An 18,275-nucleotide genomic window follows, 5' to 3' on the forward strand; every position below is an offset into this window, starting at 1 on the left:
ATTGCTTTGTGGTCGCTATGGTAGACAGATGGCCATGGGTTCTGTAACGACGCTGAAAAGGTCCTTCACGAACGTCAAGTCTATGCAGGACCGATGCTGTCTGGTAGGCCCACCGATGTTTGTATAGCACTAAATGAAAAAAAAAATTATGGGGTTTTACGTGCCAAAACCATGATCTGATTATGAGGCACGCCGTAGTGGGGGACTCCGGAAATTTGGACCACCTGGGGTTCTTTAACGTGCACCTAACTCTAAGTACAGGGGTGTTTTCGCATTTCGCCCCATCGAAATGCGGTCGCCGTGGCCGTAATTCGATCCCGCGACATCGTGCTCAGCAGCCCAACACCATAGCCACTGAGCAACCACGGCGGGTTGTATAGCACTAAATGCGTGCGTAGACCGAGGTGCGCACGACATAGAGGGGACAGAGAATTTTGAACAAAGGTACGAACCTATTTATTATCCTTATTGGTGATCATCGTGACGATAGGTGCGCACACACATTCGCGTATCACCAATGTCCGTCACGTAAGACAATGAATGGCTCATACCCCTTAAGAAATGGCTCATACCCCCGTAAGCGCGGCCTCCCCATTACGACGACTGAAGAGAAGTTAAATTCTATGCTGGAATGATGAGCGGCAACGGAGCCAGCTGTGGAAGAAGACGAAGATCGCTCGAGCTATTGCTGCAGCTGCTGGTGCTGCTGGTGCTGGCTGCTGCTGTGCTGCTGCTGCTACTGATATGATTGATGATGACGCAGCGATCCGCTGGAATTTAGCGCACAACAGCTACGCTGTAAAAAAAAAGCGTGTCGATCAAATAAGGCAAGGTGGATGCACATGGTATATGTATTTATGTGTACTTAAATTGGGGGGCATTAGAGGTGAGGCAATGTTGAATAATTGCATGGTATTCCTTGAATTATTTGTAATACTTTCTTCATTTTACCGTCCTGAAACTGCAGATTGGGTTATATGAGGGACGAAGTAGTGAAGGGTGGCCGATTAATTTTGACCACAAGGGATTCTTTAATGTGAAATCAAAGCGCAATGCACCAGCCTTTTTTTTGCATTCCGCCTTCGCCGCAGCCTGGCTGCCACCAGCGGGTTTCGAACGCGCGACGTCGTGCTCAGCAGCGTCATATCCGCTGAGCCATCGCGGTGGGTCTCGCGCTTGCTTTGGGTCCACCATGGTGGTTCCGGCGCCTTCTCTGAGCCGAGAGTCTGCTCGCGGCAAGACGCACGTTTCACGCATAGAAGAAGTGTAATGTGCCCATCCAGCCTAACGTAATGTTCGTCTGTAGTGTCTCTCAAGTGTCGGTTGCTATAGTCAGCATCGTGCCTTGTTGCATATCTGCGTAAATCGTTTGTCTTCGTAATTTACGCTGTTGTTATTACGAAGTGTGGTCGTCTTTTGTGCGCAGGACACCTGGCTGGGCGAGGAACGCGTGGCACGCGGCGCAGCGCCGTGCCAAAGTCTTGACCGGTCACCGCGCGTTTCGGCTCCTCGTGGCCCTTCTCATTGTGCTCAGCAGCATCGTGTTGGTGAGCAGGGGGTTCCTCCGCCTTTGCAAGCAGGGCGTGCTCCTTGCTTCATACAGACGGAGTGTGCGCAATGGCGTGTACACACACACACACACATGCATACAAGCGCGCGCACACACAGACATACAAAAAAAAAAAAGCCACAAGCCAGCAGTGTTACGCGAGCTTTTGAGCGTATTATAGAATGGCGACGGGAAAGCCACAGCTTCAACTCACTCGAGCAGCCTCGCTTAGAAAATAACGGGTTGCGGGGAAAAAAAAAGCTAGAAACTCGCAGTAAACGTTATCTTTATTTAAGAAGCCCGAGAGGCTAGGCAGGAACCTATATACCGCAAAGGGCCTAGTAATACGTGGCAAAGAATGCTTCGCGCGTTAGAACACACGAGGACCGATCCTATGCGCGTTTACTTCGTTGTGCGACGTGGCATGGCAACGTAGCCAGTCAGACATATTAACATGTTGTAGTCCCAAAAACTTTAGGTGCGAACGCTTGATCATTTCAACTTGCTATACTACAGCGTTTGAAATCGTGAAGCGAGCGCTTTGTGTTTGGCCTGGCGCGCACGCAGTGCCTCGAAGGGGGCCGGAGCACGGCCATGGTGCGCGGCCGACTGGAGCTGGCGAGTGCGCTGCTCACCGTGCTGCTAAGCGTGGACGTCGCCCTGGTGTTGGTCGCCAAGGGCCCGCACGCCTACTTCTCTTCGGGATGGCACCTGCTTGACTTCATCGTGCAATCGGTACGCCGCCATTTCCGCTAGTGCGCGCAGGATGTCGCAGAACGTGGAAACTCCCTCGGTGGATTAAACATTTTTGCACCAGAGAGGTCTATACCTACACGCATCGCAGATGGGCCTATACTTGTTAAGGCGGCCTCGTTATACCTGATGTCCTGTAGGTTTGAACGGTAAACATGGCGGCTTCGTGGCGACGACACCGAACAAACCATAAGATTCGAAATTAACAAGTTCGGCGTCAACATAACTTCGCCGCGCTGCTATCCGTCTAGTATACTTAACTCCTTATGAGTGACTGGAGTGCCTTGACAAATATATTTCTACCTGCCGAATGACCGTTTTGCTGCTGAGACACTGATTTGGAGCTTACTTTCTCGCACAAAATTTCCAAAGTCCATCTTCTGTTAACAGCTCGGCCTTTGTACTTCTAAAAGCAAAAAAAAAAAAAAAAAGCGTAGGGGCCTTTGATGGGAAATGCTTCAAAGACCAGGACGTATCAAGATCATAACTGTAATTCAGAATCCTAGTTTACAACCAAAACTTCGGCGTTATACTTTGAAACCACGAGGGCCCATCGGGTCGCCGTCAAACCGAGCCGGACAGAATTATATGAATTATATGTAGCTTTTAATTTGAATGTAGACATAATATGGAAAATGGAAGTGGACGTGTTGCCTGCTTGTGGCCCATATTGCAGAACTTGCCTGAAATAATTTCGCATTGCCAATATCAACTGCACCAGTGGAACTGCTTTAGCGTATAGAGGGACGGAGTCGTAACTCCGCAGAGGAGTCATCGTTATATAGGCTTACGGCGAGATGAGGCAGTTCTACGCTGTAACTGTTCGCGCTTTGTTTACAGACGTCGCTGCTCTACGAGGTTCTGGACGTGATCGGCGTGCAGGGCTCGGTGATCAACGTGTTGCGCTCCACCAGGGCGCTGAGACCCGTGCGAATCGTGTCCCTCTTGCCCGGGATGAAGGTGGGCGTTCTGCTCATTACTGTCGCTCAAAGATCGAGGAATTAATGTATGGATAAATAAACCCAAGCAGTAGACTGGTCCGGTTCGGCTATTGAATCGGGTGATCTAAGAGCCAAACTACCTAATATGATCAATCAACCAATGAATGAATGAATGAATGAATGAATGAATGAATGAATGAATGAATGAATGAATGAATGAATCAATCAATCAATCAATCAATCAATCAATCAATCAATCAATTGACCGATTCGGTAGACAGCGATCTGCTAACTACACCAGCACTGGGTCAGTAAATCGATAAGGTGGTCAATGTCATATAGAGCATGAACAGCTTGTCAATATTGAACAGCAGACAGTCTAGCCGGGTGTAATGCAGTCATGTAGAGAGCTCGTGGTCGCCATCAGTTCGCAGCTGCTAAAGTGAATATCCGTGCGTGGTAGCTTGGATCCAACGCCCACTGTTCACTTCGGACAAATAGCTTGAGTTCTGCTGCTGCGAGAAAAGCACGCAGCCAGCATTCAAAACCAGGGTGTCTAACTTGAAGAAATACCGGTTCGGTTCGGATTAGAATTCAACGCGCTACGATCTTGTTCTGGTTCAATGCCGGTTCGGAGAAATAAAAATTTATAACGGTTCACGAACCGGTTCGCAACACTGAACCGGTTCACAAACCGGTTCGGTGGAGTCCGTTTTACCTTGCCTATGTCAATATGCCACATAGTACTATCGACTTGTCCGCATAGCGCATGCGCAAGTTTAATGCAGAGGAGACAGATAATTGCGAATTACACAAATACTGGGGAATTTTCATGTACACATTAAAGACAGAGGTGATTAGTGATAATCCCTGCGTCAGCGTGAAGTCTGCAAAGCTTTCACACTCGTTACTTTTACCGTACGTAGCATAGTGAGTAAATGTTTGTTTTGCTCCAGGTTTGTACTACAGTAGTGTTGGTGAGCGAACTGTGGCAGGTGATCTATGGTGTCGAATGCATACAGCGCGAATCCACAATGTATTACACAAATTACAACTTCAAGCTTCTAGTCTGCAGCAAATAAAGAAGCCGTCGTTTGACATTTCGCCCAGCTTGCTGCTTTTTTTAGGAAGCAGGTGCGGGCATTGATGCCTCTGAACGATGAACAAGGATGGTTTGTGCTGAACTATATACTTCAATATTTCTTGCGCATCGGCACGTGGCGCGTACTCTGGCGCTGGCCAAGGACGGACAAAGAAGTCGAAAGCACGCGCATTGGGCTCTACGAAAAATTTCTGCAACTCGAAGAGCGTTGTACTCTGCTTGGCTAAGCACTAAGCGAGCGTTGAATCAAGGCTCGTACCAGAAACACATTTCGCGTGCCGTTTAGAGCCGCGGTTACCGCTGACCGAGGAGGTGACGGCATTCGTTAGCGACCGCAGTGTTTGGTTACAATATGTCATGCAGCTGAACTCGGTGATATCCCTCCTCGAGGACATCGTCTTTACCGCTCTCCGTGTTTATCTCGTTTATCTAGCTTTAGTAACAAGTTGACCTACCGGCCGAATGGGGATCGTCACCAGAAATGTTGATTCCGCGGAACCCCTGAAACAACTTATCGGCCGCGGAACACAACTGGCATTGCCGACATGCGAAGTGCAAGCGTCTCTGCCGAGGTGGCCGTATAGTTACCAGCACATGCCCATCGTCTATCCCCATTCTCGCTACACCACGCAACTCGTGAGTCGTAACGGTCAGCTAGTTGGGCGCGCTTATTGAATAAGTAGCTTTTCGAACAATCGTGCAAACTATTGAGCACTTATTGTCGCCGTATATGCTCAAATCGTTTCGTGCCGAACCGTAACCGGTATCATCATTTTGGTTCAGGTTCGTTTCGGGTTCAGGCACGTTCCAAAAATATCGGTTCGGGTTCGTTTCAATACCCCGTCCAAACAGCCAACAGCTACAGTATAAAAAGGAGTCCCCGTGCGAAAAGACGGCAGGTCTATAGTCGCACGGTGGTCGCGTGCAGCTCCTGGTGGACGCGCTGGCCTCGTCGGTGCCGTCCATCGGCAACGTGCTCGTGGTGTGCGCCTTCATATGGATCATCTTCGGCGTGGTGGGTGTCAGCATGTTCGCGGGCCGCCTGTGGCACTGCGTGGACGCCAGGGGTCAGCCGCTCGACCCCGACCTGGTGCCCGACCGGGCCACCTGTCACATGCTGGGATTCTCCTGGACCAACGAGAACGTCCACTTCGACAACCTGGCCGAAGCGTCACTCGCGCTGCTCCAGGTGCGTGACGCGGACGAACCAGCCTTTGTACGACGCCCTAAAGCGCGCGAAATGTAATACCACACTGCAAATCTAGAGTGACTTGCTGTCATGCCTCTTCTTTTGTTCTTATTGTTCTGTCTCCTTGCGTGTATGTGTCTGCTGTGGGCACAAGTACGCGTCTGTGAGCGTGTGCTTTGTGTGAATACTGTTGTGGGGGTGCGGCTTATGTGCGTTATCTGTGTTGTGCGCGATTACTGTCTTTGATGTGCGTGTGCACGTGTGTCAAGTGTGCGTGAGTGCGAGTATCCTGTACCTAAAACCTTTTGTCATGTCACCAGTAAGGCTAGCTGACTCTTTGCCCTTCTGTAGAGCACGTTGACGTCAGCGGTTGCCAGCCTTTTGTTTTGTCATCCTGATAGCGCCAGACATCAGTCTACGGGGTAATCATTTTTAGGTTCTCCCGAATTAAAAAAAAGATCACCTGTTGCCGATAACATAACTCTGGTCCTTGAGCTGGATTATTTAGAGAGGCGAACATTATTTGCCCGACAAATCGAAGCACATATTCCACTAATTAAACAAATGAACTAATTTTTAATTACATTGCGGCACATATTGCAATCTGCGAATTATTGCCGGTGAGCTTGCAAAGCGTATCCACTCGGAATGAATTTCCAGAATGACACCAGATATGCGCCATCAAACTCGACGTAAAAATGCACTGTTGTCCCACTTGCTTTTTTAACAAAACGCTCTTTAATGCATTGAGGCACAAAAGTAGCTGCAACACTCACGTATTTCGTCCCACGCTTCGGGAAATAATATCTTGAAACTGGTGTCATCCTGGAGGTTAATTTCAAGTGGATACGCCTTGCAATCTAACCGGCTACAATTCGTAAATTGCAATATGTGCCATTAAGTAATTATTAAGAAGTTATTTGCGGAATTTTCATTAATTAGTTATTCGAATATGTCTTTCGATTTCTCGTACTATTGGTGTCTGCCTCTTCGAATAAGCCAGCCCAAGGACAAGAATTATGCTATCTGCCGCAGACAATATTTAGAAATTCAGGAAAACTTTAAAATTTATTACTCCGTAGACCCGCTTTGACGTAGGGCCTCTAAAACCAAGAACACATTCGCCAAGAGTTGTTGGCAAATTCAGTGGCTGCACCATTTTCTTGGTGTCCAGTGATCTTTCACTTCGGTGGCTCGCCCAGCGGAGAATAGTGTTTCGACATCCGTTGCCGATCGTCGTGTCCTGCGCAGGTGGCGACCTTCGAGGGATGGATCGAGGTGATCGAGAACGTATTGGACATCGAGGGCGTTGACCTGCAGCCCCGTCAGGAGGCTAACCCCTGGTCGCTGATCTACTTCGCCATCTTTCTCGTCATCGGCGCTTTCCTCGTGTTCAACCTGTTCGTCGGTGTCGTCATCGACAACTTCTACGCCAAGAAGCGACAGGCTAGTTTTTTGTTTGTTTGTTTTTTGCTGCTCGTCGAAATACATTCTGTCCGAAACAGGACTCGCGGAGACGCGATTCTGAGCAGGGGTCGAGCAAGGGGACGTCGCTGTAGCGAACGTTTCGGCAAGTCCTCTTTAAAACACGTTGCCGGGCTCGTTGATGATGTCCTTTTTTTTTCTTTTTACTAGAATTACGGACGAAAAATTAGGTTGTTGTAGTGAAAAGAAGCATGCAGGGCCTTGTTGAAATTTTTTAGAGTGTGCTGTAAGAGTAATTTATGAGATACCGTTAAGTTGTGGCAAGGCGTATATTTGCAAGACTGACAGATGCATAAACAATCGCTTACGGAACGGCACTGGCTCGCACCTTGATCGTCTTTGTAAGACTGCATGCGGAAGCCAGCGCTGTCAGCGACTCTAATGTTAAAACGAAGTTACCATGCAGTTGCGCGAGAGTTGGCTGAGGCCTATTTTATAACGAAAGATAGGTGATTCATGCGTAAGTGAGCCATCTGTGGTGTTCCAGACTAACGAATTCAGCTTTGTGAAAGATCGTTTTTGATTATGCCTTGGCGGATACGTGCCTTTACGCGTATGTGATGTATACATGTAAAGCCCCCTTCCATTTACTTCTACTTGTTTCTAACGTTAACAGAATTTTTGATGTCGCCTGTGGCATATATATATATAATGGGGATATTACTTTAGCTCACCCATTACTGCGGTGAAATGTCGCACTGTTGGAACGAAACCGTGAAACTGTCATGGTGGTCGCAAAATAAATAAATAAATAAATAAATAAATAAATAAATAAATAATAAATAAATAAATAAATAAATAAATAAATAATAAATAAATAAATAAATAAATAAATAAATAAATAATAAATAAATAAATAAATAAATAATAATAAATAAATAAATAAATAAATAAATAAATAAATAAATAAATAAATAAATAAATAAATAAAGAAATAAATAAATAAATAAATAAATAAATAAATAAATAATAAATAAATAAATAAATAAATAAATAAATAAATAAATAAATAAATAAATAAATAAATAAATAAATAAATAAATAAATAAATAAATAAATCAAACGCACACGCGGGAGAACTGCATGAGTGCACAAAAATGCAAGGGTACACGTTGCGAACAATTAAAACCTATTCGGTCTGCCCACTATGAGTGAAGACGTCACACGGGAAGTCTGAGAGGCCGTACGTTACAACAGCACATGCGGGCAACCTTTAGCGCGATAATTAAATTTCTTTCTTTCGATGGACTGTTTTCAAGAGACCGTGAGCCGGAGCAAGCAGGGACTAAAGCCCCTTGATTTTCTAAAGAAGTGCCCAGGGACTTAAGCAAGGACCTGTGTCTTAGGAGCAATAGGCGGCAGAAATTTCGAAGCATTGACGTAACCGTATACTTTGTTGGAGAAGGGGGTAACCCGTTTCTGGCCACGTTGAGCCTGTCAGTGAGATCTTTACGCACGCGCCAGCGTGTTTTCCAGGTAGACGTATGCCCTTACAGACTCCAGCGTCAATAATATTTCAATTATAAAGCTAAGTTGAAAGACAAAGAAAGAAACAAAAAATAAAAGTGCCAACTCACCATTTGGCGCTCTTTCTGTTCAATAATATTTTTGCACTGCAAGCATTGGCAGCTATGAATGAATCAGCTTGATCGGGAAAAAATTTCGAGCTTGACCATTCCGCATAACTTGTGCTGCACGATGTCGCGGGATCGAATCCCGGCCACGTCGGCCGCATTTCGATGGGGGCAAATGCGAAAACACCCGTGTACTTAGATTTAGGTGCACGTTAAGGAACCCCAGGTGGTCAAAATTATTCCGGGGTTCCCCACTACAGCGTGCCTCATAATTAGATCGTGGTTTTGGCACGTAAAACCCTATTATTTATTTAATTTGAGCTCGGAATGGGTCTTTTGAACTTAGCTGGTTGAGCTTCTGTCGAACGCTGGGCGCGTTGTGAACAGTAAGTGAACAGCTGATGCAGAAGCTCTGCTTGAGCGGCGCAGTGTATAGTTACGAAACGTAATAAATAGACGTATTCATATTGCGGACAAAAAAAAAATCTAGAAATAAAAAAATTCTGTCACACTCACATAATGTCACACTTACATCTTTCATAATGTACTACACGCTCCCTGTTGTGACACACGAGTTTTCTGCTTCTGTATAACGTGTACCGGCGCGCCAGTTCTCGATTCGACAAGACCACGTCTTGATTGGCCTCGGCAAGTATCGTATAGCGGGCCAAACGTTTGAGCAGAAAACAGTCGGAGTTTTTGCGTGGGACAACAGTTCTTACTGCACTATTGCGGTTTTCGCTACAGGACCATTACATGTTGCTTTCAGCGTGTGTGACGCGAAACATAAGTAGAAAGTACGAATGGACCGAAAGAGCGCCCTTTATCATGTACATTAGTTTTTCTTAGCGTCGCACACGTTGACAGTTATGTACGAACTGCGAGCAAACAGCCGGAGTGGTTGTCGACAACGATATTTGGGAGGCGCAACGCCCACGTATAAGGAACGCTTTTCCTTCACGTGGCGTGCCACAGTTGGAGGAGGTCCACTCGGAGCCCTCGGCCTAGCGAGAGTCAGCGCCGGTACGCGCGGTCTCTCCGCCGCCTGCTCGCCCAGAGGCCCGTCAGCTTGGTGGCCAGGCCGGCCGGCAGGTTTCGAGGATTCCTCTACGACGCGGCCGCCAGCAAGGAGTGAGTGAGACAGCGTCCGGCCTCTGTCGGTCGCAATCTCAAACTAGAAACTGTCGAATCGAATTCATACACCATTAAAAACACGTCTGCTGCATCTTGCTACGTACAGAACGTGTTGTACGAGGAAGCTGGGGAACTCAAGCGTGGCCTTTTATTGACAGATAACGGCAAATAATAAATGCCGGCAGATCCCACGCCCTGTGGGAATCGATGTTATGCGGAGCTGTGTGCGGAGAGCCTACCAAGTTAACGAAACGACCATGAGAGGACCAATACGTAGGCGGCTGTTTCATGACCTACATGACACGGATGTCATGACCTATCGTTTATGTTCGTCATACGCTCTTGTCATACTATGACAATTTTGGTACATACCAAGTTAACGAAACGACCATGAGAGCACAAATACGTAGGCGGCTAGATAGATAGATACTCTCAAAGTGGCAAATGTTCGCCAAGAAATGCTTCGCACTTAATAATAATAATAATACTGTCGCATAACTGATAATCGAACCGAGCCGAATAAACATCGAAATGCGCATCGATTAGACATTCCTCTTCGAGAGCGTGCACGGAGAAATGTCCCTCGATGTATTTTATATATGACACGTAGTGGAGGGCAGTGCTACCCCTCGAATGGAGTATAGTCAGCGTGCTTCAATAACGGTGCCCGATGATTATTGAGGTAGATATTCGTAACCAGGCAATAGGGACGTCCTCTCGAAGGTGCCAGATTGGCCGGGCTTTTTTGCAAGCAACTCATCATCACCGAGGAACAGAGGGTGTCTGCGAATATTCAGCGTTTTCGAATGACTGCTCGAATATAGAGGTGTCCAATTAAATCACTTAAAACGAACAGGCAGTATTATTCTTCATATAGTTTTGTTTGACTTATGTCATTTGAATACACATATATCGGCTTGAGGTTCGTTTTTCCCGAAACAGTGCGAGACGTCCGTAGTCCGTGTAGAGCATAAACCGGAAACAAACATCTGCATTGAAAATCCTCATTAGCGCAGCGTCATCGAGGAACAATGAAATAAAACACCTGACTTCTGTATGGGCTCTTACGTCATTCTAATCTTGCTCGCGTCCTGTATTCTTCGTTTGCTCTGTTTCTCAATGTTCGGAGGTGCAGACCCTATCAAGCCTAATAGTTTTTTTTTCTGTACGCACCCAGTGACCCTGATAATACAGTAAAATTAAATGGATTATTTAATAACTTGATATTTAACCTTGTCTAATAAATTAATTTCAGAATGAAATAGCGGCACAAGGCTGCTGTTAATCATGGTGGAGAATGCGCAGAAAGAAAACGCGTGATCTCCAATAAGAATGTCTGTCTTCATGGATGACTTCTTAGCACCTGACGCGCAGGGCTTGAAGTTATGTAGGAGCTATTGTCGCAGCTTGCACGTTAAAGAACCCCAGGTAGCCAAATTAATTCCGGAGTCTCCCATTACCCGTCGTGCCTCATAATCATATTGTGGAATTTGGCACATAATACCCGAGAACTTATTGAATTAATTAAATAATAATTCATTACCTGTTTGTACCTGTGTGCCGAACTAGCCTGTCTGATGTGAACAGTACTGCTCGAACAGGGAGCGTCGCTGCAGCCGACGTTTCGACTAGAGGACTTGTTTTCGTCAAGGCAGCAACCGGTTTCCTTGGCAGCGTTCCTGCTTCCCTTGGCAGGGAAGTTGCTGCTGTGACGAAGACCAGTCCTCTTGTCGAAACGTTGGTTGTAGCGATTTATGGCGCACTGTGTTTTCGTCTATCAGCCTTCATCTTGACTTTGGTACCGCGAACTCGGACAGAACCAGACACCATTTACATGGATCCTTAATTCTGACACTTCTGACGCGGCCAAACTTCACAATCAATCAATCAATCAATCAATCAATAAATAAATAAATAAATAAATAAATAAATAAATAAATAAATAAATAAATAAATAAATAAATTAATCGATCAATCAATCAATCAATCAATCAACTCGACCCGCTGCTGTCGCGTTCGCGTGGGCGCAGGCTGGCCGTGGCGTCCGCGGCGTTGGCGCTGCTCAACGGGATGCTGCTGGCCTCCGAGCGCTACGAGTGGAACGGGCGGCAACGGGCGGCGCTGGGCCGCGCGCACCTCGTCTTCCTGGTGGGACACGCCGCAGAGCTGCTGCTGCGAGCCGCCGCCACGGGCACCGCCTTCTTCGCCGTCAAGTGGAACCAGTTCGAGCTGTGCGCGCTCGTCCTCTCCCTGCTCGGTTAGTGGCTCGCACGGCTTTCGCGCGAATCGCATTATTGGCATTTGCCGGACCAGTTTTCCCTCCGGCTATCTGTCCAACTATATAACCGATCTGGTATGGGCCGATCCTGCAGATAGTGCAGTTTAAGAATGTGCGCCGATCCCTTGGGTATAGTACATGCCACAGAGTACGCGCAGCTAACCTCTTTGTCGCCAACTTGGGTATGTGCCACTTTAATGCGCGGATTTCATGGAGGTGCCGCTAGGTGAAGCAGTGTATCTATAGAGAAAAGCGAGGAACCCTGCGGCAGTGCACGCCTCACACATGACGCGTGTCGGCTATTCGCACACACTTAGATAGTCATCGTGTCCGAACTTTTTTAATGCGTTATCATTCTTTGCCTACTCACGCACCATTCGGGCGCTATCTATGTTTGTATTGCAACGTGGTGAGAAGAAGAGGACCACGACGGTCCCTGTGGCTGGCGAGTGGCACCACTTCAACGGCTACCTTCCCGATCGATCATCTCTGTTAGCTTTCATATGTAAATAAACACACAGTCGTCCGTAGCAGTTTTGGTGAAGGTTGCGGGGTACCTCGACCACATCAACACGATTTTATAGCCACGTGATCTTCGCCGAAGCCACCGCCTTGCTAGACGGCCTGCATTACGTCTGGTGGTCGAGATGCCACGCGATGAAGACGGCACCCGGAACGGCGGCTGGTTGCTGGCAACGCCAACACGTGATCGAGCCTCGATTTTTCGCAGGCAAGTCTGGCGAGGACGTGAACGAGTGGCTCATCGGCTACAAACGGGTGAGCAACTACTACTATTGGGACGAAGTAAGTCAGTTCTCAAACGTTGTGCTTTTCTGGACGGACACGTCGCTCATATAGTTCGATATAACCATGAGGATACGCTTACAACATGAGATGGCTTCGTGTCTGAAAAAATCAAAGAACCTTTCGGCGATTCCGTCGGGGAGAAGCAGGCAGAGCAGACGCTGCTTCAAAGAGCCCAAGGTCCAGGCGAGACGTGCATAACGTATATAGAAGCCATATTGAATCTCTTCAGAACGGTCAATCCTCGCATGTTAGAGGAGGACAAAGTTGGCCATTTCTTGAAGGGAATCGCCGAGGATGTTTATAACTTCCTCATCGGCAAGGAGAGCCTCAACTCAGTCGCCGACGTAATACGTCATTGCCGCACTTTCGAGACTCTCAAGACGCGGCGTATCACACCGAAGTTTGGCTGGCTCGCAAACATTACGACTGTTGCCAGCGTAGACGACTGCCCGTCACTCGATCCCGCGTCGGCTATCAGCCAGATCGTGTTGCAGGAGCTGAGTCGACACGCATAACTGACCAACGACATACGCTGACATGATGCTCAGCAGGTTCCCCGTCCCACACTGGCTCCTCTCTCCATTGCTGCAACAGGTGCGGAACACTGCCGCGTGGGGCCACCATCGAGGATGCAACGTACATACCGCCAGGAGTCTAGTTACCACCATACTGCCGGATATTCGCGTCACTCGTCCACTAGGTACCCGAAAGCAAACGAGCGATCTTATCGACCCGAGCGTCCTAACATCTCCTTTCAAGGATACGGCGTCGGCCAGCGAGCCTCCTGTGTGTTACAGCTGCGGTGCCACTGGGGATATTTCTCGCTTATGTCGCCAGCGTCGCCAAACACAAAGGCGGTATGACCCAATATCGATGTCATCTTGGCCCGACAGTGAAAACGTCGGCCATCCGTGGTCTCAAGGATAATTTACTACGACCTTCCGCAACAGCGTTCCACGACACAATCACTGCAGTGATTCTCCTGTTTGCGACCGCAGCTTGACTCCGCCATCTTCACGCCAGCGTCGCTCTCCCTCGCCGCGGCGATATTGTCGCCACCACCGCCGGGAAACTAGCCGGCGCCACTGATGGAGGTGAGGTCGCCGGAAACTGATACGACATAGATGCCCGTGCTGGTTATGCTGCGAAAGAAAGTGGAGGTGTTGAGTGGCGGCGTAGTCTACGATGGCCTCGGTGGACACTGAGGCTATGATATCTGTTACGAGCCTTTCTTTCAAGAACCGCCTTTCTTGTAAAGTGACGTTTTTGGGATAGTCATACTAGATTCCGTGGTGTAAGCGGCGATATCCTTCGTCCCCTTGGTGTTTGTGCTGCGAATGTTTTACTTGCTGAGAAGTGTTTCTTAACTAAATTTGGTGGTTCTTGAACGGTGCACGCATGATGTTATCCTGGGCATTGACGTTTTGCCAACATGCGGGGCATCTGCTGAGTGCTGTACCGGTGAACTTTCTGTCGGCAGCGCCTTTGTTCCGGAAATTGTTGACGAACGACCACGTCAGCAAAATACATTTGCTGTTGCTGATGAGATGACGCTGCCTCCATATTCGCTAGCGTTTGTTTCTGCCATCGTTTCTGTTGCTACCGGCGGTTCATTTGACGCCGTGTGCAACCACTCACCGCATTCTCTGCTAAGAAGGACATATTGGACAATGCCAACGTCACAAGCGACCTTCAAGCGCTCCATGAGGCCTTTTCCACCCACTGATTCCTCCGCATACACCCTTTAAACAAGTTGGTATCAAGCTTCTGGGCCCCTTTCCACGGTGATCGAACCACAACCGACGGGTCATCGTCTGTGTTGACCATCTTACTCGGTACGCTGAAACAGTAGCAATGCCCTCGTCCACCGCTGCTTGGGTCGCACCTTTCTGGTTGCATTTCCTTATTCTACGCTATGGCCCAACTCGCGTGATCATAAGTGACCGCGGTCGACAGTTCGTCGCAGACGCTGTAGAAGATGTGCATCGTCTGTGCGGTGCACATTTCCGTCACTCAACGCCATATCGCCCACAGACCAACGGTCTTGTTGAACGGATGAACCAAACGCTGATAAACATGCTGGCCATCTACGTGTCCTCTGACCACAAAAAGTGGGATGACGTCTTGCCATTCATCACGTATACATATACATAGCGAAGAATGAAACGAATACAGCCCTTTCTACCTTCTTTATGCCGCGGACGTTCCCTTGACACCATCCTACCGTTGTCTCGACATACCGAAGATACAATGGCCAAGACACTCTGCCTTGCCGAAGAAGCCCGCCGGATGCAAAGCGCTTCTTCGCAAGGTGGCATTGCAAGACCGCTTGAATCAGCGGTGCGACAGCACTAACCACCGAGTTGCTGTGCAAAAAGGCGATTTAGTGTGGCTTTGGAGTCCACAGCGCAGGCGAGGCTTGTGCCGCAAGTTTCTGTCGCACAATCTTGGCCCGTTCGCCGTTTTAGACCGTTTGACTGACCTATGCTACATGGTCGAGCGCCTCTCGTCTACAGGTCGGCGGTCTAGCAAAACCCAGGTTGCACATGTTGCGCGTCTTTGGCGCTATTGTCCAGTCACTGAACAATGACTCTACTAGCGGGATTCGCCTGCGAAACGGGCATTGTAACGTGGCGAGAAAAAGAGTTTTAAAAAGAAAAGGACGACGAATCTTCCCTGGGGCGAGCGGAACCATTTCAACGGCCATATTCCTGATCGATCATCCCTGCCAGCCTTCATCTATAAATAAACGCACAATAATCCGTAACAGTATCTTTGTTCGTTTGTATCTAACCCTTTTCCCGCCTATCGGGGTCACTGGGTGCTCAATGATCGAATGGCCAGCGCATCGGGCTGCTGTGCTGAGGTAACAGGGTTCGAACCCAACCGTCGGGCTAACTTGGGTCATTGAGTATGTGGCAGTGTGAACATACGTGCCGCTTTCCAACGAACCTCTTTCACGCCGACATGGGCCACTGTAGACGTGGGACTGGGTATATAGGTACCGCTGCTCGAAGAAACTCTTTAACGCCGACTAGGAGCGCTGGGTACGTGTCAGTATAGTGTGTGCCGCTTTTCAATGAACGTACTTGACACGAACTTGGGTAACTATAGGTATGTGCCCCTGGGAATGTGCCGCTCTACAATGACGAAAAACATCCCTTAAGTTTCTCCGACGCTGAGTGGAAACAAGCCTACGTCACAAGGGTTCCTCAAGGACAGCAACGCGACGCATTAGCAGGCTGCGCCACAAATGCGCTGGATATGTGCCGGTATTCGACGAACGCCGTTGACGCCAACGTTTTAGCGAGCTGCGCCATTAATGTGCCGGGTATGTGTCACTCTTAAATGAACCTCTCGTCAACTTGTGTCACTGAGTATGTGCAACTAAGGCTGTGTTCCAATACTCGCCTAACACGGCAAAGTAGACGGCCAAGTGGACAGTGGCCATCTTAAGTCTCGTTCCAATTCTCACGAAGGCGTCAAAGTAGACAGCTTTGCGAAGACAGCATCGAAGTCAGAAACGATGCAGGCTACTTTCCTGTCCAAACAAGATGGCGGCTAAACAGGATGCTTGGAAAGCCGATGGGAAGGTCGTTTGCGCACAAGAAAACGTAGACGTGCTTTCCTACGCCCTTAATGTAAGTCACATCGTGTTCGCAGGCGCAAGACCGTAGGTTCGCAGGCGCAAGACGTTGCAATCTCCGTATCTTACCACCACATAAATTAAGTGCAATATATATATATATATATATATATAGAGAGAGAGAGAGAGAGAGAGCGAAAGAGATATCAATTCGCTCGCAGTTTGCCCCCCCCCCCCCCCCCCCTACTCGAGAGATAGTTGGTACGCCCCTGCACCGAGTGTTCCTAGGGAAGCACAAAAGAGGAGTCTCGCTGCAGTAGTCGCCTCTCATACATTACTCGTTTTCATGCTTTCAATACGTTGTGTCGCTATACTGAATCAACGCTAATGCATACCGGCGACAGTCATCGTGAGATGTGTTCTGCCGTAATTAAAATTTTTAAATTCAAGTCTATCAAAACAGGAGGGGGAATACAGAAAGATTGAACAAATCGTCCCCCCAACGTACACTCGTACGGCAGGCATACGAACAATAAGGAATAAGATATGAGGAGTTACGGAAATAGGAATGTTAATTTAGCGCAAGAGAGAGAGAGAGAGAGAGAGACGTACCTTACGCACATGCAACGCACACATGGGAATATGATGTTTAGCGAAGTATCTGTGAATCGGGTAATTAAGCGCTTTACAACTAACGCCTATGCGTACAATTGTCTACTTTCATCCTATGCAGCGTGCAATTTCATGCAATGCTTATGCACCAGGTAGCTCACAACTTTATTCTCACGCACTTTGTGTTTATTGCGCTACCCCGTTCGCAAGCTATACCGAAATGCAAACACCAAATTAGACGGATTCGCAGTGTGAGCGGTGTTAGCAACGATGTTAGGAGGATAAAGCCGAATTGTGATGCTTGTCGATGGAAGAATGGCGGAAGAGCTTCGATTTCAAAAGAATGGTAAGAAAGGCGAAGGAAGCTTTGATTAAAAAAATATAAAAATGATTAGAACATTCTTCCCCGAAGATAAGCCGAATGTAAGATCGAGCGCAACAGGCTGCTCCAGTTTTTAACTCGGATGTCTAAAATCTTGTTTTATTAATGCGAGTAGCATTCTAGGCATTTGTCAGACCAGTATTCCTTTCGCCTATCTTTCCCGTTTTCGTGGACCGAACCCGGAAATTGTGCTGTCTAAAAAATGTGGTCCGATCCCAAAAGTACAGTGCAGTCTAAAAAGTGGGCCTAACCTCGTTCACGGCGTTCTTAAATAAAACAAAAATCCTTAAAAAATTTCTACATATTCATTTTCCTGTCAAATGAATGCTATTAACGTACTTGGATATGTAGTAATCGTAGATGTTTTCTGCCCTAATTTCCTAATCTCCGACTTTTCTCGGAAAATGTCCGAGACATTTTGTCCATTTCTCAGAACGCGCCCATTACTCATCACACTTATAAGTTTCGCCCTTGGCATGCTCAACATCTACAACGTTCATTGCGCAAGCTTTGATGGGTTTCGCAAAGGAATCTTTTGCCGACCTTTGGAGCAGCGTATGTTTAGGAGAGAGCACGCTTTCCGCTGCATATACCGTGGTGGCCTAATACGTTACTGCCTGTTCCACCTTGAGGTGCGTCGATATTCACTTGTACACACTGTAGGATGCGTGAAATATGGGATACGAGCCTGCTATAATGCGACTTTGCTATAGAGTCTGTAGTTAACGCCAGCGGTCGCTCAGGCTCGGAGTCAAGTGCGTAGCTGCACGGCTGAAGATACAGTGGTAAAACCAGTTATAGGGAGCTCGGATAGAGCGAAGTATGCTCTATATTGAATTTGCTAAGTTTTTAAAGGCTATTTATGCAAAATAATATCATTATA

At 47.6% G+C, this 18,275-nt stretch overlaps 1 protein-coding gene across 1 annotated transcript in view; it reads left to right on the plus strand.

The window, feature by feature from the left end:
• Positions 1-1,192: 1,192 nt before the first annotated feature.
• LOC119440524 (sodium channel protein para-like) overlaps positions 1,193-18,275 on the plus strand; it is a 56,603-nt gene continuing 39,520 nt past the window's right edge. The window contains exons 1-9 of the mRNA XM_049662953.1: positions 1,193-1,266; positions 1,427-1,547; positions 2,117-2,284; positions 3,143-3,262; positions 5,274-5,534; positions 6,786-6,991; positions 9,569-9,724; positions 11,758-11,984; positions 12,736-12,809. Coding sequence (XP_049518910.1) covers positions 1,193-1,266; positions 1,427-1,547; positions 2,117-2,284; positions 3,143-3,262; positions 5,274-5,534; positions 6,786-6,991; positions 9,569-9,724; positions 11,758-11,984; positions 12,736-12,809 — 1,407 coding nt within the window. The remainder of the gene's footprint in view (positions 1,267-1,426; positions 1,548-2,116; positions 2,285-3,142; positions 3,263-5,273; positions 5,535-6,785; positions 6,992-9,568; positions 9,725-11,757; positions 11,985-12,735; positions 12,810-18,275) is intronic.

This window comes from Dermacentor silvarum, chromosome 2 (genome assembly GCF_013339745.2).
Source record: "Dermacentor silvarum isolate Dsil-2018 chromosome 2, BIME_Dsil_1.4, whole genome shotgun sequence".
In the NCBI taxonomy this organism is placed as follows: domain Eukaryota; kingdom Metazoa; phylum Arthropoda; class Arachnida; order Ixodida; family Ixodidae; genus Dermacentor; species Dermacentor silvarum.